Genomic DNA, 22,811 nt, shown 5'->3' on the forward strand with positions numbered 1-22,811 from the left:
GTGTCACTGGCCCTCATATGTGGGATCCGAACCGGGGCCCTCTGGCATCCCAAGCGAGTTCTTAACCATCGCGCCACTCGGCCGGCCCTCCTGGTTTTTCTTTGAATGAATGAATTCATTTCACTAATCGTGACCATATGAGAGAGAGAGCGTGCTGTGTTTGGGGGAGTGTGCGAGGACTCCCCAATATTCACACTCTCACCACTGAGTACTCACTGTAATGACAGTGAGAAAATTCACCCCGAATTTGCTGTCTGAGTCAGAAGCCTGTTGTTATATCTTGCATGTCGAGGTGGAAGGAGAACACGCGCTGAGGTCAAGTCTTGGGGTTCCCTGCTGGCTTGCCTTGTCCCCCTCGCCATTGATACCCTGCCTGGCTCCTGGCATCGGCTCCTGCCAGGCACCCGGGGCCGGTTCAGAAGGCGTCTTCCTCGGTGGTTTTCATTAATGGGAATGTTTCTTGCGTGTAGAGGAGAGATGTGACTGCCAACTGGATCTGGACAGTGTCATTGCATAGTCACACATCATATGCACTAATAAGATATTATTATGTAAGTTCACAGTTGATGTTATCCAAGAACCCTTGGTGTATTGTTGCATGGAGAGGTAAACGTTTTTCATGGTCTTTGGGGGAAATTCGTTACGGTTTTTGGATGGTCTAGGAATACATTTTTATTTCCTCTGTTTAAAACAGTGGAATAGAAATGCCCATTATTTAGTATTTACTGTCCAACGCATTTTTAGAGACAGATGGATTGCAACACGAGGATTGTAATCAGTGTGGCATCTGCAAGGCAGAGGTGCCATCGGAGGTGACAGACACTGGAACGGAGGGCAGCAGACTACAGCCTCCGGCCAGGGTCACCCACCTGTATTTTGTTGTTTTTCACAAAGGTTTCACTGGAATGCAGCGAGGCCTGGTCACGGGTAGCCTGTGTGTGGTGGCTTGCCCTCCATGGCGGAGCCAAGGGTGCCTGGCGTTTGCAGGGCCTGTCGAGCACGAGTTTGCCGACCCTGCTGTACAGCTCAGCCCAGCAGATCGAAAAAGGGCCCTGGATTCCAGGGGGAAAGTTTGGACTTCACCCTGTGGGTTGTGGAAAACCTTTGTGTTTGGCAAACGGCTGCTGAGATGACAGACTTACTGACACTTTTATGGAAACACGGTGGTTTCCATGAGGGGAATGGATTTGAAAGGAAGGACAGGAGTCTAGGTCCTGAGGGATGGGTGGCCCTGCTTACACAGTGTCATGCTGTAAGTGCAAGGAGGCTGAGCACTGAAAACGATCACTGGCTTTATCAGCAAGTTTCTGTTTCCTTGGATTTTTCTTATAACAGCTTTTTTGAGATATAACTCACATACTATGCTGTTCACCCATTTCAGCTGGTTGAGTATATTCACAGAGTTGTGCGACCATCACCACATTCAAATGCCTGTTAACGGTTACTGCTCCTTGCCCTCCCCCAAACCCTAGGCCAGTGCTCACCTACGTCTTGTCTAGGTAGGGCATCCTATTCTGGGCATTTCCTATCGATATATGGCCTTTTGTGACTGGCTTCTGTCACTCCACGTTTTTCAAGGAGCACCCACGTTGTGACGTCAGTAATTCTTTTTTATTGCCAAGTAATAGGCCCTATCTGATGACCCCATCTATTTACCCATTCATCAGTGGCTGGACATGGGATGTCCTTGTCGTGGTGTTAGTGAAGTGGTGTGATAGAATGAGTGCCCTCGGCATGAGGAAGAGGACTTGGCAGGATAAACATGGCAAGAAGTGTCGGCGGCCTTTTCAGAAGGTGGGGCTGTGAAGGGAAGGAGAGGGGACCCTTAGGAAAAGAACAAGTTCTAGAAAAGAATGGGTAGGTGGGTTGACCTGTTTTCAAAGACAGGGGAGCTTTGTGCAGGTGAAAGGTCCATGATGAACCAGATACGAGGGATGGTGCAGGATACTGGGAAGGCACAGCAAAGAACAGATGAGCCGTTTCTTTTCATAGGTGAATGATATTTCCTTGTTTGTCCATTCACCCATTGATGGACATTTGGGTATCCACACCTTTTGGCGATGGAATAGTGAACACTCATGCAAGTTTTTGTGTGGACATGTGTTTGCCAAGAGAAGTAGATACCTGGGAGTGGAAGCGCAGGGTCACGTGGGCGCACTCAATCAAAGTGTCTGCAGGCTTTTCCTGTCCCCCAGCAATGTGGGAGAACTCCAGTTTCTTCACATTCTGCCAACACTTAGGATTGGCTTTTCTGTTTTAACCATCCTCGTGGGTGTGAGGTGGCGTCTGTGTGTTTGAATTTGCAGCACCCTGATGACTGATGATGCTGAGTACCTTTTTGTGTGCTTCATGTCGCCTGTGGAGAAACGTCTAGTCATGTCCACTGTCCATTTCTTAAACTGAATTGTTTATCTTTTGTTAAGTCTTATAGATTCTAGTTTCAAGTCCCTTATCAGATATGTGGTTAGCTAATCTCTCCTGTTCTGTGGGTTGTCTTTCACTGTCTTGATGGTGTCCTTTGAAAGTATAAAAGTTTTTCATTTAGATGAATTCTAATTTATTTTGTGTCTTATCAAGAAACATCACCTAATCAAGGTCACAGAGATTTACACTTGTATGTTTGTCTAAGCGTTTGGTAGTGTTAGCTCCTGCATTTAGGTCTTTGATCCATTTTGAGTTATTTTTTGTAAATGGTGAGTTAGGAGCTCCCCTCTATTCTTCTGCATGTGGACGTCGAGTTGTCCCAGCACCACTGGTGGAAAGACTGTCCTGTCACCCTTGTTGAGATCCAGTTGGTCGTAAATGTAACGGTTTATTTCTGAGCCCTCAGTGCTATCCCCTTGACCTCTGTGTCTGCCCTTAACGCCAGTGCAGCCCTGTTTTCATCACTGCAATTTGTAGTAGTAGTAGTAGTAGTAGTAGTAGTAGTAGTAGTAGTAGTAGTAGCAGTAGTAGTGTGTGTGTGTGTGAATGAAAAATGGCAAGGAACTCCAGGCCTACCCCAAGCAGCAGGGTGCTGGTGGTAATCGGTGTGTCCTGGGTATAAAAATTGTGCCCCTTTATTTGTGTATCTTTGAGAGGTATCGGTGTAGACTCAGTTATTATTATCTGCTCAGATTCTAAACGTTGCTGCTTTGACAATGTAGATCTTCAGTGTTCTTCAGCCTTTGTAATAGGCTCTGACTTGACCTCGTCATTATCACAGTATGTGTGTTTCTTTAGGCTCGCCTTATCATTGCTGTGACAGGTTTCAGACACTGACCTGATGATAGGTTCCCTAGCGTAAGTTTCAAAGAGGTCGTTTTCACACTTTAATTCATTTGAAGACACAACACCTCTCTCCCACCTGGAGCGGTGTGCTGCTGGGTGTCATCTCAGTGAGGTAACATCCTGTCCTGTCAGTGGTCCCTTGTGGCTCAGCCTCATCTCCCTCTGGAGGATGTAAGTTTCATGACTCATTACATGAAAAGCTTTGAAATTTGATGTGCCATAGTTCTTTCCAGTAAGACGAGCCCAAAAACTTGCTAAATCAATAATAATACACTTAAAAATATTAATAAAAGTGAGCTTGTATTTTGCTAGATTAGCCTGAATCTTCCCTAAATGTGGTGCAGTAACAGACAGAGTCATTTTATTTGCATGAACTAAATCTTATTAAAATTTTACACTCTTTTTCCTTCCTGGATGTGTTCATTGTCGAATGCTAATTGCTAGGGAGATGAGGCAGCTGGATGACATGGGTTCACGGAAGCTTCCAGCTGGCTAACAGTTGTGTAAGTGTGTTGAGGGTCAGCCATCGCCCAGTCGGTGGCCTCCTGCTCATACCGGCGGCCATCCCGAGGCTGACTCGATGGAACATTGTGCGGGCTCCGGGGGACAATGGCTCTCTCTTGCTCGTCTATGTGGGAATATGCATCTCTGTAAACCAGGTTCCAGGGACGAGGATTCTGAGCCTTTCCCGCAACAATGAAGTTCATGTAATTTGTATCTCAGTAAAGCACTTCAAAATAATGACGTCTAGAGAAGTCCAGTAAAAAAGCTAGGGTTGTGGGACGGGACGGTGGTTGTTAGCTCAGGTCCACACTGAAGACTTTTCTAATGTTCTGCGTGGAAATTCCTGAGGGAACGCTAGTTTCTGAAGCACAGCTGATTAGCATTTGATTACAAATGGTTAAACTTTGTACCATCATGTTAAAAATTGTCCGGGTCTAAGTGAGTGTAATAGTGTAGCACTAATAGTGTGGTATCTGAACACTAAATCTTTACGAGAAGAAATTGTATATTGATTGATTATGATATTTATTGGGTCATAATGTATTTAAATTTTCCCTAATGCATATGTTAGTGATTGTTTACTGTGATGAAGTGCAGAGAGGTCCTCAGGAGCGTCCTACGTAGGAAGAATTACTCCGTGTCACTGGTCACTTCTCAATTAAAAGTTCCATTAGCAGATGATTCCTGCTTCTGGTGTGGGTCGTGATTGCATTTTATCGCCTGTAAATCAGGCTTCGGACAGGGAATAAATAAACAGCTCAAGGATGTGGTAATGTCATCTTGAACTTTTTTTTACAGATAGAAGCACCTAGGTCCATTTAAGCCAATTAAGTTCAGAATATTTATTGAAGGAAATCTTTTATCATATTTGAATTCTATTTGAAAATGGCTCTTTTTTTCCCTTGCTTTACAATATTGATTTAATTGGAACAGAATGCCTATAAATCAGATTATTTGATAATATCTTGGTCATATATTTCAAACTTTTAATTAGCAGATTGTGAAGTGTCAGCATAGTTTATAATTTTGTATTTTAGTAGAATTCAGTGTGCCCTTAATATATTATACAGTGTAATATTGGCAGTTAACAGTTTATCCTGAGATTTTTGAGAGTTGGGAAAATTTATTCTTCTATATCATTAGAGTCCTTTTATAAAATGCTCACTGAATTTGCTGGGGCTTTAAATCTGTAGATGGAGGTGAATACTAGTAATTTAAGTTTCCTTGGTCCTTAGATGGCAAAGCTTCTCTTTTATTAGAGCTTGTTTTGAACTCTCAGACTCATTCATAACAAGGTCAGTGGAAATGAGGCTCTTCATCTGATTCTCATCACACCAGGCCGGGGGGTCCTGGTTCCAGCCAAAGGGGCCCTAGCAGCGATGTGTGGGGTCTGCACGATGGTTAACAGGTCTCCTGGGTGCCTCTGGTGGTGTGAACCGCGTAGGTGGCAGCACGGACTCGAGCAGGAGACCGGTGGAGGGTCCCTGGCATTTGGGTTGAGTGAGCATGGTGTCTCTGTCCTGCGAGGGAGGTAGTGCTGGAGAGAAGTAGTCCGGGCCAAGAGGATTTGCAGACAAGTGGGTATTGGGGTGCGAGAGGACTGCATGGACTTTGTTGTGAGAACCAGGAGGGGCAGATTTGGGGGTGCTGCTGAGATGTTTGCTGCTGCTTCACTCCGAGCTGCCTGTCAGACATTCACATAGAGAACTGAGGTGGCACTTGATGAGGGGTCAGGTCTGGGCTGAGACGTCAGCGTTCACGTTGTACCTAAGGTGGTGACACCGGCTGCTGTCTCCCAGGCAGTGAGTGCGGCTAACGAAAAAGAAGGACTGCAGACCTGAGTCCCGGCTGTCCTTGCACGCGGAGCTCAGAGGAGGATGTCAGCTGGGGAAGTTCAGGAGAAGCAGCTGTGAGGGGAGAGGAGAGACGAGGAGTGTTGGATGCCATGCACAGGTCAGACAGCTAAGGACGGAGAGGTGACTGTCACTTAGCAATGTGTGTGTGGGGGCGGGGGGCGCGGGTACAAGCCTCAGCAGATGGGCTAAAAACAACGGGAGCAATGTCTTCCAGAAGTTTTTTACGATGTTCTGTGTCGTGTCTCGGCGTATCCCAACAGAAGTAGGCACGTGTGTTCCCAGGCCATGTGGGGAAGCACGTTTACAGCAACGCCATACGTATCGCCCCATGCCAGGGACACCCCAGGTGCCCGTCACAAGCTCAGCGGACCGGTAAATTGTGGGGCAGTCGTGTGAACTTGAGTGAGCAGACTGCACTTTCCCTGCAGTGTGGGTGGGGGACACAGGCCTGACGCCGGGGGCCGGGGCGGGGGGGCCAGAAATGGTGTTCTGCAGGCTGCCATTGACATAAGTTCAAGAGCAGACAAAACTGTCCTGTTGTTGGACATTGGAGCCGTCGGTCCTGGAGGGTAGTGATGGTCACTTTGGTGAACCCTTTTGGCCATGAAGATGTGAGTCCTTTATAGTCAGGAAATTTTTGGTGGGCAGAGTGGGAGGAGCAGGAGACCACTCTCCCTTATGGAGCCTGAACTGGGAGCCATGGAGCCAGCAGAAGACAGGTGTGAAGGTCAGCTCCGCTGGTCGGCATTATGCTCGCATTGCGGGCTGATTCCTGGATACCCAACAAGGAGAACAGGCTGTGAGAAGTGAACCGGAGCCTCCACCACCCCATCACCCCTACAGATTTTCGTGAAAGAAATATTGAAAAAGAAAGCTGTCACACATAAGGGCACATGACCCCCTGCCATGGACAAGTGGATGGCGCCCCTGCAGAGCTGGGGGTGGCCTCACCAGCAGTTCAGGGGAGGCGGCATGCGTGGGGGCTGGGCCCTGGGCTGCGACCTCAGCGTTCCCAGTGGCGCCTTTTCCTGACATACCGGAGCACCGCACCCTGCTCTGTCCTTCCAGTGGATATGTGCTGAATCATGGACGCACAGTGTCCTTGTCAGCTCCGTCCATGTTTAGGGAGACACTGCAAGATGCCGGAGTGAGCCGGGCGTTTTGTCGTGTGGGGGAGGAGGATGGAGGACCTCGCCTGTGCACAGGAGCTGCCTGGGGTCCTGGGTGGTGTGGGCGCACACGAAATGCAGGTCCCCGTGTGGAGGACACGGGACCATGCAGACGGGGTTAGAGGAGTGAGCAGTGTGGAGGGCGCAGGCGTAGGGTGTGACGTGTACGTACTTTTGTATACCCTGAAATGTCCCAAAAGAGAATAAATGTTTTCTTTGCAAACGAATCCATGGAGCAGAATTCCAGTGGGTGGTGTGGTTTCCCAGCATGGAGCTGGCACTTCCTAAGTGTCTGTTAGATGCTCAGGCGCCATGTGCTTTGTGGCGACTCATGCATTAAAGATGAGGTATGGCGCTCGCTTCAGCAGCACGTAGGCTAAACGATGGAGGTGTGTTTTCTGCCCTCAGGAGCTTCCAGGCATAGGAATCGGTGGTGGTCCCGGTCAGACCACATTGTCAGCTCTCGGGTATTCACTGTGAGGCCCAGCTCTGAAGTTAAACAGCGTATCACTGTCAGCGTGCTTCCTTCAACTGCAGTGCTCGCTAGCGAGGTCTGAAATAATTAGTTATCATCTGCTTCTCAGTAGAGTGGCTTTGAAAGAGGACACCTGATATAGTTTTTAGATGAAGTTATAACTGTTCACTTTAGAGCCGCCTAAAGATTGATAAAGATGCATTTGGAAAGCGTTATTTTTTTATTGATTCTTAATGTAGTAAATTACTGAAGTGACTGGGCAGCGAACAGAAATGGCCTGTGGTGTGGGCGGCATTTGTGCTCCTGAGAGCCCACAACTCGCAGTAATTGCACGGCCACTGCGCTCACTTCCATTAAAGGGCTTCTACTCTAATTAATCCTTTTTATTTCACATCATGTTGGCACAATTTCTGGCTATAAACACTCATAAAAGACAGACAGTTGAAAAATCTGTTACAGGTTTTTGCCATATACCTATGGCTACTTTTCGTGACAAGTTATTGAGACGCTTCTAGGAATGAGTGGTGCAGCTGGCTGCAAATTAAGGCTAGTGTGAAAAACGCTAAGTGGATTATTTTGCATAAAAAATAGGCAGTTTTTGAAGTTGTATAATTAACCTGTGTTTAGAAAATACCTTGATTTATGCTTACATTTGTATCTCGGTTGCATACATTATGGAAATTTAATTTATAATCCATTTAGCTGATGCAGCCATAGTTTTTAGTGCCATCATTTATTAGTGCTTGTATATTAAACGCTCTGAAGGTTTAAAGCTGCCTTACTTAAAAAATTATACCTATGCATTTGCATTTTATGAGTCACAGTGGGATTTCTGTTTAAAATTCAGGTAGCTGTGATCTATTTAACGAATCTCACTGTTTTATTGTTACTAATGCAGAAATGGCAAACAATGACCTTCCATATTGAACATCAAGTGATTTACACCCCAGTTTACTTTAAAGTCCACTGTACAAATGAGGCTTTTCCTCAACACCTGGAATCAATCTTGCCGTCTCTGCAGCGCGTTCTCCTGGGCTCTGAAGCCATCATTTATTCAGGAGTAATGGGCCTGATAAGTGCCCGGGTAGCAGTGCTGGCCATTCCCAACTCCACGCAAACCGGCCTTCCAAAACAGCTTTCTTTACGTCACCGGGAGGTAACTTAAGTGCTGGTCCCATTTTATTATTCAATCTCTCGTTAAGAAGTCCTTTTTGCTATCTTTTCAGAATCATTTGGGAAATCGTTAGTCTCCAGATCAGAAATAAAAGCACAGGGACATACGCCTTGGCTCCCTGCATTCTCGGGGGTACTGTGGAGAGCACGGTGGACTGCTGTCACCTGAGCGCCTCCGCCACGGTCGCCTTCCTGGTTTCCTCCAGTCGTATTAGTGGGTGAAACTTTGCAGTGTAGGTCTGAAGGGGTGTCTGAGCGTTCTCTGGTTTGGGGAGGAAAGGGAAAGACTCCCAAATGTGTAAATTTGGTATTTGTTTAAGGATTGTGATTTTATGGGGAACAGTTGGTTAAATACTGTAAGCGTGCTAGAAGCTATGACGAAGGAAAGGGTTTGCTGAACCAAGGTGAGCAGTGGTGCCGGCTGAACATGCCGCCTTTGCCGGAAGGTGAGAGGAGCCGCGTTCCGGCTGCTGTGTTAGTTGATTCCTACGCACCTGTCTCATGGGACACTCGTTCCACGTGGTGTGGGCAGATGTGGTCGGGTGAGCAGCCTCCTGGGAGTGATGCTGAAGTAGTTAGAGCTTCGTGGCTGGATGATGGCCCCTTAGGTAAATTTGGTTTTGGTTGGGTCTTCCATGTGTAGGAATGGCGCCTGGGTCTTACGTCAGTGGCGTAGAGAAGCCTGAATGTATCACGCCGCACCTCACACGGCAGAGCTCGTTGCAGTAGTTCGTCCATCCCTCACCCCCTGTCTCTCTCAAGCCGGGTCACAGGCTGCCCCCAGACAGAAACATGTGCCTCCAGCCATCCGTTTACCACGTGTGTGTGTGTGTGTGGGGGGGGGTGACACCACTTCTCCTCGCATCTGGGAAGGTGGGGAGCATCGCAGAGGATCCTGGTAAATACAGGTCTCAATAAAAGGCCTTTGTGGAGGAAACCCAGGTTGCCCCTGACTCCCTGATAAGAGTCACGCAAACCTCACCGTCGGGAGGTTTTGCACGTGGGCCAGGTGGAGGTGAGGGAGCCAGTGCCCAGGGCATAGCACGACGCCCAGCACCGAGCAAGCAAAGCAAGCACTCGGTATGGGAACTGATTTTCAGGGGCACATTTCTGACAGGGAACGTTGGTTCTGACACCCAGGTCAGCCCTATTAGAATAAAATCAGAATCCGTCTGGAAGGTCTGCAGTGTGTGCTGACCCGGTGCCTCTTATAGCCTCAGGCACAGGGCGATGCTGGGAGCTTCCAGACTTGCCTCCCCCTCCTCACGCTAGAGCATCTCTGCAGTCGGTACAGTAATACCCAGCTACACCGGTGTACCCCACCCAGGACCACTGGGCAGCAGGGAGACGCAAATCAGAACCACAGTGACACCCTGTTGCACCAACCAAAACTCTAAAACGAAAAAGGCTGTGCGTGCTAATCATTGGGGAGCTGCATTGTGGGTCTTGGTGGCAAAATCACTGAATTTTGGAAAACAGCCGGGTGACCCGGTACTTCCACAGTCAACAGATCTTAAGTGTCACTAACGAGAAACGAGAGCAGAGATCCACAGAACGGCGAGCACATGACGTCATAGCAGCTGTAGTTACCTTAGCCCCAAGCTGAAAACAACCCATGTGTCCATTACCAGGTGAATACGTAAAGGTATTTATTACACAGCGGTAAAGTAAGAACAAACAGTAACCTAGATGAATCTCAAAGACATTATGTTGTGAGAAGACATACAAAAGAAGACATACTGTAGAATCCCGTTTATGAAGGGCTAGAACTGGCAAAACGTCCGATAGTGGTAACAGTGGGGGTTGGTGGGGGTGTTGCCTGAAGGGGCTGAGGGAACTCCTGAGTTTGTGGAGGGTCTAAATGTTCTTATCTTGATCTGACAGGTCATTACACATTTATAAAGTACAATAATTCAAGCTGTGCTTGTAAGTTGTACACTTTCTCTTACTATATGTAAATTATACTTTACATGCAAAGGTCATTAGACATGAAGGAGGCAGTAACTTGGGGTGACGACATTGGTCTGGGCCTCAGGAATCTGGGTTTTGGTATCAGTCTTGCCACCTCCTAACTCATAATATCTGGGCAAGTCTCTGAGTTTGCACGCCCGGCTTCATTTTAGAATGGGGTCTGGCGGACCTCAGCCTGGGGGCCAGACCCAGCCTCGGGGCCAGACCCAGCCTGCCACCTGTTTTTGTGTGGGCAGTATGCTAAGAATGCTTTTTGCATTGGCTGGTGGAAAAAACAAATCTTAAAGAACAGTAATATTTCTTAAGTTGGAAATTACATGAAATGCCACTTGTTGCTCAGCTGCCCTCACACGCCACACACTGCACTCCCTTTGTGCAGCCAAAGCAGAGTGGGGTGACCGAAGCCGTATGGCTTGCTGTCGTGGGCTGAAAGATGCTCGAGCCCTAACACCCCGTGCCTGTGAACGTGACCTTGTTTGGAAATAAGAGTCTACAGGTGTCGCCACGCGCAGATGGGTTAGAATAGGTCCCCACATCCAGTCACTGGCGTCCTTATGAGAGAGGAGAGGGCGATGCAGACACGAGGGCAAGACAGCCATGCAGGGGCCGACGGGAGGGATGTGGCTGCCAGTCCAGCTCCACCGAGGATGCCGGCAACACCAGAGGCTGGACAGGCGAGGAGGGACCCTCCCCCTGAGCCTTCAGAGAGCTCGGCCCTGAGACACCTGATTTCGGACTTCCAGCCTCCAGACCTGGGAGACAGACCCCATTTACTGCTTTGTGCCGTTCAGTCTGTGCTGCTTCGTCTCAGCAGCCTGGGAAACGGATGCACCTGCAGAGCCCTTTGCAGAAAATGCTTACCAACCTCTCTACGCGGAGGGTGCAGCTCCGTAACATCCCCACCGGTGTCAACAGTCTGTAATTTCAGCCCTGAAGCTCTTCGGTCGTCTGTTCTAGAGTTTTCAACATGCTGAATGCATGAACTGAATACTTAACTTTGGCACATGGTAAATGCTCACCAAGTGCTAGCGCCCACCATACTCTCCGTTTTATGGAGAGAGAGCGTCCACTGTCGTAGGGCTGCTAGGTTTCGGTTTGCACAGACATTTCCTATCAGGAAGCATGACGATCCTGTGAGGCGCTGACCCCGGTCCCTCTCTCCTTTCAGGCCCTCTATGAGAACATGCTGGTGGAGCTGCCCTTTGCTGGCTTCTTCCTGTCCAAGCTGCTGGGGACCAGCGCCGATGTGGACATCCATCACCTCGCTTCCTTAGATCCCGAAGTGTACAAGAATTTGCTGTTTCTCAAGAGCTACGAAGGTGACGTGGAGGAGCTGGGCCTGAACTTCACCGTGGTGAACAACGAGCTTGGGGAGGCACAGGTGAGCCGATAGCCAGCTTCCTTCCACTTCGTGGGGGCGGCTCACACACCTGTGTTTCCTTTTGTTAGAATCATCTGCTTCATATTGTTTGAGCTTTTGCACATTTTACTTAGAAGAGTCACAGTGGCTGACGGTCAGAGGTGGGGAGTTGTAGGAGTCTGGAACACTTAGCCCACCTCAGGTGCACAGCCTGGCACGCACAGCTCCGCCCCCTCAGCAATGGGCTCTGCCCTGTCGTGATAGGCTCCGCCCCCTCTGCTGTGGGCTCCTCCCTTGGCGATGGGTGGTTCTGCAGCCAACCTGGCCTGGGAAACGCCAGTTAGTAAAGCCTTGTTCTGTCTCGCTCATGGTTCCAGTTCCGATAGCAGCCCTGGGTAGTTATGCTCCCTGGGTGCTCGCCCACTCACTGCACCTCACGGCTGTAATGCTGGTTGCTGGGATATTTTTTCTGATCTTCATTATACGTCTAGTTGCTCTTAATATTTTTATCCTTTATTTTTAAAAAGCATATATTAGAGACTCAAACTAATTTTTTAAATAACAGCTTTCTTGAGCTACAGTTCATGCACCAGATAACCAGTGCAGTTTAGTACGTCCACGGAGCCGTGCCCCCATCACTGACACCTGTGTTTAGGACATCTTGTCGCCTCAGAGAGACTGTGCCCCTTGGCAGGTCCCTCCCACCCCCAGTCTAGGCAAGACTGCCGGCTTTCTGTCTGAACGGTTTCCGTCCTGGGATCCTCACAGTGTGTGGCCTTGGTGACTGGCTTCTTTCTCTTACTGTGGCTGGGTCGGTGCTTCATTTCCTTTTCTGGCCAAATGATGGCGTCGTGTGGATGTGCCACGTTTTATCCGCTGATGGATGTTTGGGGCTCCTCTGAATAACACTGCTGTGAACATTGATGTACAACACACACACACGGCTTACGGTGGGTTGACAACACCTGGCATTTGCTGAGTAGATTTTATGTGAGTCTGGGGTGGGGCGGGGTAGGGTCAGGCAGGACGTTGTTATACCAACTCCCCATCCCCCTCCGCAGCCCCGGCACCTACCACTCTACCTTCTGTCACCATGAACCTGACGACTCTAGGCCCTCACATGAGTGGACTCATACACTCATATGTCCTTTTGTGGCTGGTTCATTTCACTGAGCATGAAGTTCTCAGGGTCCATCCACGTTGTAGCCTGTGTCAGAATTTATTCCTTTTCCAGACTGAGTAATATTCCATTGCATGTATGTGTCACATTGGTTTATTCATTCGTCTGTCAGTGCACAGCAGAGTTGTTTCAGCTCATGAATAATGCCACGAAGTGGAACTGTTGGCTCGTGTGGCAGTTCTGTTCATCTGAGGGCCGCCCACTGTTTTCCTGGTGGCTGCGCCATTGTACACGCCCACCAGCTCAACAGTGCACGACAGGCGCTTTTTCCACATCCTCCCAACACTCGCTGTCTGTTTTCTCCTCTCTCCGTTCCCCCCGCTCCCCCCGCAGTGCTGTGCTGTGATGCTGAGAGCTCTTCAGGAAAACGAAGAGATGGAGCTTGCTTTCCTGATGCGCTCCCCAGCCTGCAGGACTGTTCCATGGTTTCTACATGGCAGCGATGTCTTCAAAACTAAAATAAAAGGCACACACAGCTTATAGAGCCTAGTGTCTAAACTCTCTGGATACTTTTTTAATGATCATCTTTGTGATACTGACTTTTCTGTCTGTTTCTTAGCCTTTGAAGCTCCCTATTTCAGAAGTAGATTTAAATGGATGAAATCCCAAATAGGAATAAGGGAAATGATACTGAGTCAGGCTTCCAACTCTCCCAGCACTTGGTCATATCTAGGCACTTTTGAGAACAGATATCGATGCTGTAAGATAAAAAGTAAGACTAAGGAACCCAGAACTCTGTTTTATTTAGTTGCAGCTTCTGTGGTCGCTTTTATTTCAGCTTTTTCTTCCATACCATAGAGCTGAAGCTTCAAGTGCAAAGTTAGCTGTTCTTTGAGAGATGAGGTTTGTTCTGAAGGAAATTTCGGGCATTCACAGCTGTGCTACTGCCTCACTACATCTGGCGGTGTGATTTCAGAACGGAATGGAGGCCTGGAACGGTCAGGTCATAAAGACCTGTGCAGGCTTTGCTAATGGGGCATTGCCCACTTTTCCTTCTAAAATAAATGGTGATAGTGAGATGTCGCCTGGGCACCGGTTCCATTAGAGCGCCACTGATAATACTGGAATCGGTTAAAAGGAAAAGTGCAGGGAAGGTGTTCCAATGGGTCAGAGGAACGCCCTGAGGAAAGAGGTTACAGATGATAATGCGCACAAATAATTATACCAAAGAGTCCGGTTGGGAAATTTAAGAAAGTCACTGGTAAAGCAACTAATTTGGGGGGAGAGCTTACAGATTTCTGTAGAAATGGAAGTAGAACCGTGGTCCTCTGTACAACTTTAAGTTTATAAAATACCATGACTTAAAGGTCTGTAATATGCAAATACTTCATTATGTTGGTGGGTTATGTTCATTAATCTTCCCTTTTAAAATAATGGTTTTGCTCTCAAATTTGTTTCTTCAGGGTGATCAATATGGCTGTTTGTTAGCCTGCTTAAAAAAAGAACATGAAATTTTAGACTACTAATTTATATCCACATCTCCCTTGAGGAAATGCTCAGGGTTTAAGATGGACCCATAAATAACCATCTGTTATGTAGAAAAGCATTGAACTTGAGTCATTAGACTTTGCTTAAAGTCCTGCTGTTGCTGCTTTGCTGTGTGACCTTGGGCCAGTCAAAGACGACTTCCTCATCTTCAGAAGGGATGGAAGTTGCTGGGAGGATAGATGCCGTCTGTGCAGATGGGAGGAAGGCCGGTGTGTGAAGGGCAGCCCAAGGGGAGGCCTATGTCTTCTGTTGTTTCATAATCTGTGGACTTTCCCAAGTGGCTGGGAGCATCGCTCTTGCTCTAGTACCTGTTTAAAGGTGTAAATATGCCCTGAAAACCGACCTCCTGGGACAGTGTGACATGATTTTAACCCTATGTATGTAGTTTAGGAGTTGAAACAACCGCAGTGTAACCGCCCTAATAGCACTGGAAGTGTCGGTGCTGTCTAATTAGGCAGGTGGGGTTTTGAGAGTCCTTTGACTGATGGCTTCCTGGGCCCCTGGTCTCCCACACCACACAGTACATCATCATTTATTACTTGCATTAATCCACGTAAGGGACAGGGCACTGTGTTATACATGGAAACAGCACCAGCCAGGCCAGGGAACAGACTGCCTGTCAGTGGAGAGCCACATGGCCCCTCCAGACGGGACGGGGTTCGGAGCCCTTTCTGAGACAGTGAGAATGTGAATTAGAGCGAGATGTCATCTGGAAAGTGTAGAATTGAAAGAAGCAGTGTGGTAAAGGCAAATGACTTTCATAACGTGAGGTGGCCATGTAGCCATCAGACTTAGCGTGACTTAAGGGAAGTTCACGAGCAGATTTTAGGATAGCCTTTTTGTAAAATGGGGAAAATGGGGGAAGCTGCTGCCCAGTGGGGCTGGTGTGGTCTGTTATTCTCAGAATGTAACAGCTGCCAGAACAAGTGAGGGCTCCGAAGAAAATCACATGGGGGCTATTAATAGTCTTCCGGTCATCCACAACCTGAGAGCCCCAAAATGTTTGCCGCCTGCGTGGTAGGCACATGAAGTCTGCCCCAGGATGTCACTCGGTTTCCATGAGCAGCAGTCCCTACTAACTTAGTCACCCTGGAAAGTCTGTGCTCACTTAGTTTGTGTTAATTTCATATGTCTTTACCCTGGGCCTAGATTGCTTCATTCAAATGCATCATGAGTGCCTCTCTCTACTTAAGTACTAGGAAACAGGAGTTTAAAAAGCACACTCCTGTATGTTAGCTTAGATGCTTAGAGTTGTCTGTGGCGTTTTGTCAGTCAGCTTGTTTATGGAAGCTTACCTAGTCACAAGTCCAGGTAAGCAAAGCAGATGTCACTGGTTTACTACTGACAAAAGAGGCTGGGGACATAACGTGTGTGTGGCCACACGTCAGAGAGGAGCGGGAACCAGAGTCGTGCCTCTGGGACTGCAGTGCTTGCCCTCGGATACACTGGCCTTGTCCGCAGGGCTGGTTCTAACCCAGCCCGGGCCCTGCAGGGTCTGAGTGTGGTCATATAATGACTGGATACACAGGCGTGGACTGGCCAGTCACCGCTGATGATCCCCACTGCCCTGTCAGTCACAGTAAAGTAGTTTGCAGTAGTGGCACTGTCACGGAAACACAAAGAGCCTTGGGCACTGCTGTGCATGCAAATGTGAGTGTTGGTTTTCCTTCAGCCATAATCCCTTAAGCTGCGTTTTCTCCCATATGACTCCCTCTGACGCATGCTGACCGTTTCGTCCACATCTCCGCCCACTGTGATTCCTGGTTTTCTTTCATGGAAGCGCCATGATTTCATGTGGTGGCGTCATTGCGTAGTACTTCGGAGAAAGCAGAGGTGGCCACTGCTCTTCCAGGCAGAGGGAGATGCCGAGCCGTGGCCCATTCGGGCACATTCAAGTGTGCAGGGCCACGTGTGTGCTGCGCGTGCTGTCCACGCAGGGGCTTGTCTCACAACAGCACCAGTTCCTTCTCGCTTCTGTTTACCCTGCAGTCATACTTGGAGAACCTGAAGACCCGCCTTTTCATATTCACAGGTGGTGGAACTGAAGTTCGGTGGGAAGGACATCCCTGTCACCAGCGCCAACCGCATCGCATACATCCACTTGGTGGCGGACTACAGGCTGAACCGGCAGATCCGGCAGCACTGCCTGGCCTTCCGGCAGGGCCTGGCCAACGTGGTCAGCCTGGAGTGGCTGCGGATGTTCGACCAGCAGGAGATCCAGGTTGGCTGTCTGCCCGCCCCACCCGAGAGTCTTGCTGTAGCTCTGCCTCCACTCTCATGGACTGAACTTCTCTTTCAGGTGTTAATTTCTGGTGCACAAGTTCCCATAAGTCTGGAGGACCTGAAATCCTTTACAAACTACTCAGGTATGTTATCACTACCAGTTAGTTATTCCCGAAGCTGGTATCGATGGGCCTGTTTCCACAGTAATTGTTCATAGACGTTCTTGTATAGGTAACACATTTTTAACCATGTGGGTTTGAAACCCAGACTGCATAACGAGGTCCACAGTGAATGTCCTCCTGTCCTGATGTCCATCTGATCCGCCCCTCCCCACCTTCCGCTTTTCTCCCCTCCCTAACCCCCCCCTTTCCTACTCCTCCCCACCCCTTCTTTATTATCTGAGTGTTATACACTGTGGATAATTTACTTTTTAAAACCAAAAAAAACTTTAAATTTATTTCAGGTTTATAAAATGATAGTGGTCATTTACAATTAATGAAATTACAGGTGATTTTTCTTCATTGTACTTTTCTCTTTGTTCTAAATATTTTGAAGTGCATATTTTTTTAAGGATAACTTGAAGTCATAAAAGCATAATCTGTGTAAGACTCCCAGCTATGGCTGATCTGCTTCTCAAAACTCAGTGTTGGCCTGATATCAAAGGCAGACAACAGTGATACAAGAAAAAGAAGTTACCGATTAATATCCCTCATGAACATAGATGCAAAAATCCTCAAAATGTTAGCAAACTGAATCCAGCAACACATAAAAATGATTAAACGAAGGAGTGTTTGTCCCATGACTATAAGGTAGATTTAACATCTGAAAATGTGCTCGTGTAACTCAACAGTGTTTGGTACTATAAGGACCAAACCAACGTGGTCATCCCAATAGAGGCAAAAGGAAAAGGCCATTGCAGCTTTGCACATCTAAGCGCCTCCTACCCACTCAGGATTAAAAACTCAAGAAACTGTGACTAGAAGGGGACTTCCTCCACCTGGTACGGGACATCTGTGAGAAACCTACAGCCCACCTCGCCAAATGGTGGACGCCTAAATGCTCTCCGCCTAAGGCAAAGATACTTGCTTTTGCAGTTTGTATTCAATATGTGCTGGGGTTTCTATAGGTGATAGTACAGGCAGGCAGGCAGGAAGGGGAAAAACATCTGGCTTGGAAAAGAAAGGTGAAAGAAATAAAACTTCATAGATGACATGACAGAATAGTAGATCTAATAAACAATTTTAGTAGGTTGCAACAAGGATCAATATAAAGAAACCAATTCTATTTCTATATACAATTAAAGAATGTAATTAATTAAAAATTTTATTTATAGTAGCATCAAAAAGCAAATGTAGGGCCGGCCGAGTGGCGCGATGGTTAAGAACTCGCTTGGGATGCCAGAGGGCCCCGGTTCGGATCCCACATATGAGGGCCAGTGACACTGCCCTCCACAGCTAAGATGCTGAACGACAGCTCAACCTGGAGCTGGGCTGCCATGAGTCGCCGGCGACGGCGTAGGCTGCACTCCCTGTGGCAGTGGGTTGCCATGGGCTACCGTATGTAGCCAGCAGCCAGCGTGAGCGGCCAGCAGCCGCAGTGAGCGGCCGTCCAGAAGCCAGCGACTGATCTGCCTCGCCAGAGAAGAGCGCAATGATGGTGCCAACTTGGGCCAGTGAAGCAACATCCTCCACAACTAGATTGAAGAACAAAACAACAGCAACTTGTCTGTTCCCCTTCCCCCAATTCCCCAGCGCTGTTCCCATCCCCCCAATTCCCCAATAAAAATCTTTAAAAAAAAAAGCAAATGTAGCTAAGTGCAAAACTTGTAAACTGCCAAACGTCACTGAGAGAGATTACAGAAGACCTAAATAATAGAGAGACAGCCCATGTTCATGGATTGGAAGACTTAGTATTATTAAGATGTAATTGTCTCTAAATTAATCTACAAATATAATACAATCCCTATCATAATCCCAGCAGGCTTTTTTGGCGAAATCAACAGGTTGATATTAAAATGTATATGGAAAATGTAAAGGACCTAAAATAGCCAAAACAGTTTTGTAGAACAGAGTTAAAGGAGGTTGACTTGGATTTAGAACTTACTGTAAAGCTACGGTGAGCAAGACACTGTGGCATTGGCACAGGGTGTTGTATTGGTCAGTGGACTATAACTGGGAGTTCAGGAACAAATCCTTTATCACGGTCACTGAATTTTTAACAGTTCAGTGGTGCCTGGGACAAGATCCACGTGGAAAAGATGAGTGTAGACTTTACCTCACACCATATGCAAAAATGAACACCCAGGATCACAGGCTATAGGTAAAAGCTGAAGCCATAAAACTTCTAAAATAACATATGGGAGAAAGTCTTGATGACTTTTGGATTAGGCAGAGTTTTTGGTTGTGTACCAAAAGCGTGAGCCAGAAAAAAGATATTGATGGAAAACTGGACTTTGTCAAAATTAAAGCCTTTGTACGTCAAAAGGTACCATTAAGAAAATGAAAAGACAGGGCCGGCCAAGTGGCTCAGTTGGTTAAGAGCTCGCTCAAGAGTGTGAGCTCTGAGCAACAGGGTCGCCGGTTCAATTCCTGGCCCGAGCTGAGCTGCCAACAGGTGGTAGGATGGCTCAGCTAAAAAAATAAATAAATAAAATAAAATAAAATAAAAAAGAAAATGAAAAGACAAGTCACAGATTGGGAAAAAATATCTTAAAGTGATATATCTGATAATGGACTGTGTCCAAAATGTATAAAAGACTCTTGAAACTCTAATAAACAAACAACTGAATTTAAAAACGTGAGCAAAAAAATGTTTCACTTAAGAAGATACATATAAATGGTCAGTAAGCAAATAAGCACATGATATTTAACACCATTAATCCTAGGGAAATGGAAATTAAATCCTAATGCAAACTACACACCCACTAGAATGACTGTAATAAAAAAGATAGACAATACCAAGAGCTAGTGAATATGCAGAGAAATTGGAACCCTCTGGCTGGTGGGAATGTAAAATGGTAGAGCCTCGGGGAAAGTTTACAGTTATTAAGAAGTTAACTGTAGAATAACTGAATTTTCGTAAGAGAAGGGTTGTACCCATACTTCACACCACATACAAAAAATTAACTCGGAGTGGATCAACAACCATAATATAAGAGCGAAAGCCATAAAACCCTTAGGAGAACTAAAGCTCCATGGCCTTGGATTTGGCAATGGGTTCTTAGATGTGGCATCAAAAGCACAACTAATGAAAGAAAAAATAAACCGTGCTTCATCAGCATTGGTGCATCAAGACATTGTGAGGGAAGTGAAAAGAGCCTGTAGTATGGGAGGCAGCACTGGGAATCCTGACTGATAGGGTCTGGTACCCAGAATACACAAAGAGCTCTTCAAACAACAACAAAAAGACAACCCTGCTCCAACATGGGCAAGGGCTTCAATAGACATTACTCCAAGAAGACGTGCAAATAGCCAGTGAGCTCAACATCACTAATCACTAGGGAAATGCAGACCCAAACCACAGCGGAACGCACATGACATCCTTTAGGGGCTGTCACTCATACGCACGCACACATATACACGCACGCGCGCAGAAAACAAAACGTGTTGCTGCGGACATGGAGAAATTGGAGCCTTCGTGCATTGCTAGTGGGGTGTAAAATAGGCACTGTGGAAAATAGTTGGGTAGCTCCCCAAAATGCTAAGCATGGAATTGCCGTGTGACCAGCAGTTGTACTCCTGGGCACACAGCCAAAGGGGAGGGGTTGGAAGCAGGGACTGGAACAGACGCTTGCACACCCATGTTTATGCAGCCAAGAGGTAGAAGTGACCCAACGTCCGTCTATAGTGAACGGATAAACGAAATGTGGCCTGTACATACAGGGGATATTAAGTGTTGAAAAGAAGTTCAAGTACATGTTACAACATGCATGAATATTGAAAACATTATGCTAAGAGAAATAAGCCAGGCACACACACAAGGACATACATCGTATGATCCCATTTACATGAAATACCTGGACAGACAGAGCCCTAGACGCTGAGAGCAGACGAGCAGGGCGGGGCAGTGAGTGGGACTTAAAGCTTCTGTTGGGGTGACAGAGTTGGTTGGAAAAAGCAATGCTTAAATTGTGAATTTTATGTTATTTAAAAACATGAAACCGACCTAGACTCTCCTGTGTTCAACGCTATTCCCCCAGCTTTCTTCCAAGGTAACTGAAAAGGCTTTGGAGATGGGCTGTGGGGAAGTCACGCAGCTCACGAGTGTGGCTTCGTTTAGGTGGGTGTCTGCAGAAGCACATTCCAGAAACAGACCCGGGCGTGGCTGTCTGTGGGTGGACAGAAGTGGACTGGTGACAGCTGCAGACACTCTAAATTCACTCAAACCATTTATATGGGTGCATATTAAATGTCTAAAAACGTGTGCGTATCCCCCCTTTCTGTAGTTAATTCATATTGCTCTAAACTTGAACTCTAATGTTTGTGTAAAGGCAAATAATACCTAAGGTCACATTGTCCCCACCTTCAAGTCATAAGTTTAAGAAAATGAAATCAATCCTGTCTCGCCTCTGCCAAGAAATTGTCTCGGGGTGTTTGCATTCCCCTATCTGCACTGAAAGCTTCTACCTTTAATGATCTTAGCTATTCCAGTAAATAGGTTTAAAATATTATCATATTCATTTTGGTGCCAATTAATGCACTTAAGATATTTTATTGATGTTATTTCTGTAGTATATTAACAATGAGGGAACAATATATAGCGATTATTTCAGTTTTAGGAAGCACTTAACTAGATGAAAAGCTGTACGTAGCAGACATTACACTTGAGAACAGTGGTCTAATCGTGTGCTGTGTTGGTTGTCAGCCATGGTCTGTACCTCACGTCAGAAGGACAGACAGGCGATGAAGCAAACTAGACACTGAGATCACACTGACAAAGTAACCAGCTGTCTGAGAGAACAGTCCCACGTCTCCCACGTTTACATGTGTGACCCTCATGGATGTCCTGTTCCTTAGGGTCTGCTGCTCAACAGGGGTTGACTTTAACTCCCCGCAGAGCTCTTAAAACTCAGACCCCTTTGCAGCGTCGTTTCCTGCCCGGTCGCCTTGTAACCGCAGGGCGTCCCCCATTCCGGCTGTGGGTGCTCAGGTGCCTCTGTACTTGGCCTTCACCCCAGGAGCTGCACAAGGGGTGCTCTGTAGACGTGGACCCCGCCCAACGCCGTGAGGGGCCTGATAGGAACAAGCCGCCCGCTGTCTGAGCCTTGACACGTCCCACTTCAGGGAGCTTGTTTTCACTAAAGCATGCTCGTTGTGTCACAGGAGGCTATTCCGCCGACCATCCTGTTATCAAAGTCTTCTGGCGCGTCGTGGAAGGGTTCACGGATGAAGAGAAGCGGAAGCTGCTCAAGTTTGTCACCAGCTGCTCCCGGCCCCCGCTCCTGGGGTTTAAGGTACACGACTTCGGGCCATGTCCTTGAAAACCCACCTGTAGGAAGAAAGGCAGCAGGCTGCCAGGTGGGGTCACGTGAAGTACGTGGCACCGCTGTTTCCGGGGGGTCAGGTTACAGTGGGGTGCTTTGGAACCCGGTGGTGATTTTAACTCTATGTTTAGCCACGGTAAGCAAGTATTTCGCTGGGTCAGGGAGGTGACGCTTCCAATGTGTGTGCCCTGACACGGTGCTGCTTCCATCTCTCACGTGTGCGGGAGTGGCCTGAAAGCGGGTCTGCGGTCTGTCCTGCTGACTCCCTCAGTCCCCAGTGTCCCCTTCTGTCACCATCTTAGACCATTATACTGCCGAGCTGAGCAGAAAGCAGGTTCGGAATGTGACAGAGTGTGTGTGGGGAGAGGTGAGCTGCTGGTGGCCCGCTGTCATTCATTTTATCGCCTCGCCTTCCTGTTCAGCAATGTTGATCTTATATCATTTCACGTAATATTTTTAGCGATTAAAATTGGTTGAAGGATAGTGTTCCCCTTACTCGTTGTAAATTAAAATAAAGCAGCTTTAATAGTTTAAAGATACACACAGTGGTGTTTGTGATACAGAATAACGACAAGTTAGATGAGCTTGTTACTCCAACAACCTTTGAACAACGAGTTTATACATGAGGTATTGTTTTCTTTAACTTTTTACCTTGAAATT

The 22,811-nt window shown here is 47.3% G+C and overlaps 1 protein-coding gene across 4 annotated transcripts in view; it reads left to right on the forward strand.

The window, feature by feature from the left end:
• UBE3C (ubiquitin protein ligase E3C) overlaps positions 1-22,811 on the forward strand; it is a 91,152-nt gene that overhangs the window by 63,188 nt on the left and 5,153 nt on the right. For all 4 annotated transcript variants that reach the window (XM_019659097.1, XM_019659098.1, XM_019659099.1 and 1 more), the window contains exons 19-22: positions 11,587-11,799; positions 16,479-16,667; positions 16,746-16,812; positions 21,991-22,121. In XM_019659097.1, the coding sequence (XP_019514642.1) occupies positions 11,587-11,799; positions 16,479-16,667; positions 16,746-16,812; positions 21,991-22,121 (600 nt within the window). The remainder of the gene's footprint in view (positions 1-11,586; positions 11,800-16,478; positions 16,668-16,745; positions 16,813-21,990; positions 22,122-22,811) is intronic.

This window comes from Hipposideros armiger, unplaced genomic scaffold (genome assembly GCF_001890085.2).
Source record: "Hipposideros armiger isolate ML-2016 unplaced genomic scaffold, ASM189008v1 scaffold_295, whole genome shotgun sequence".
NCBI lineage: Eukaryota > Metazoa > Chordata > Mammalia > Chiroptera > Hipposideridae > Hipposideros > Hipposideros armiger.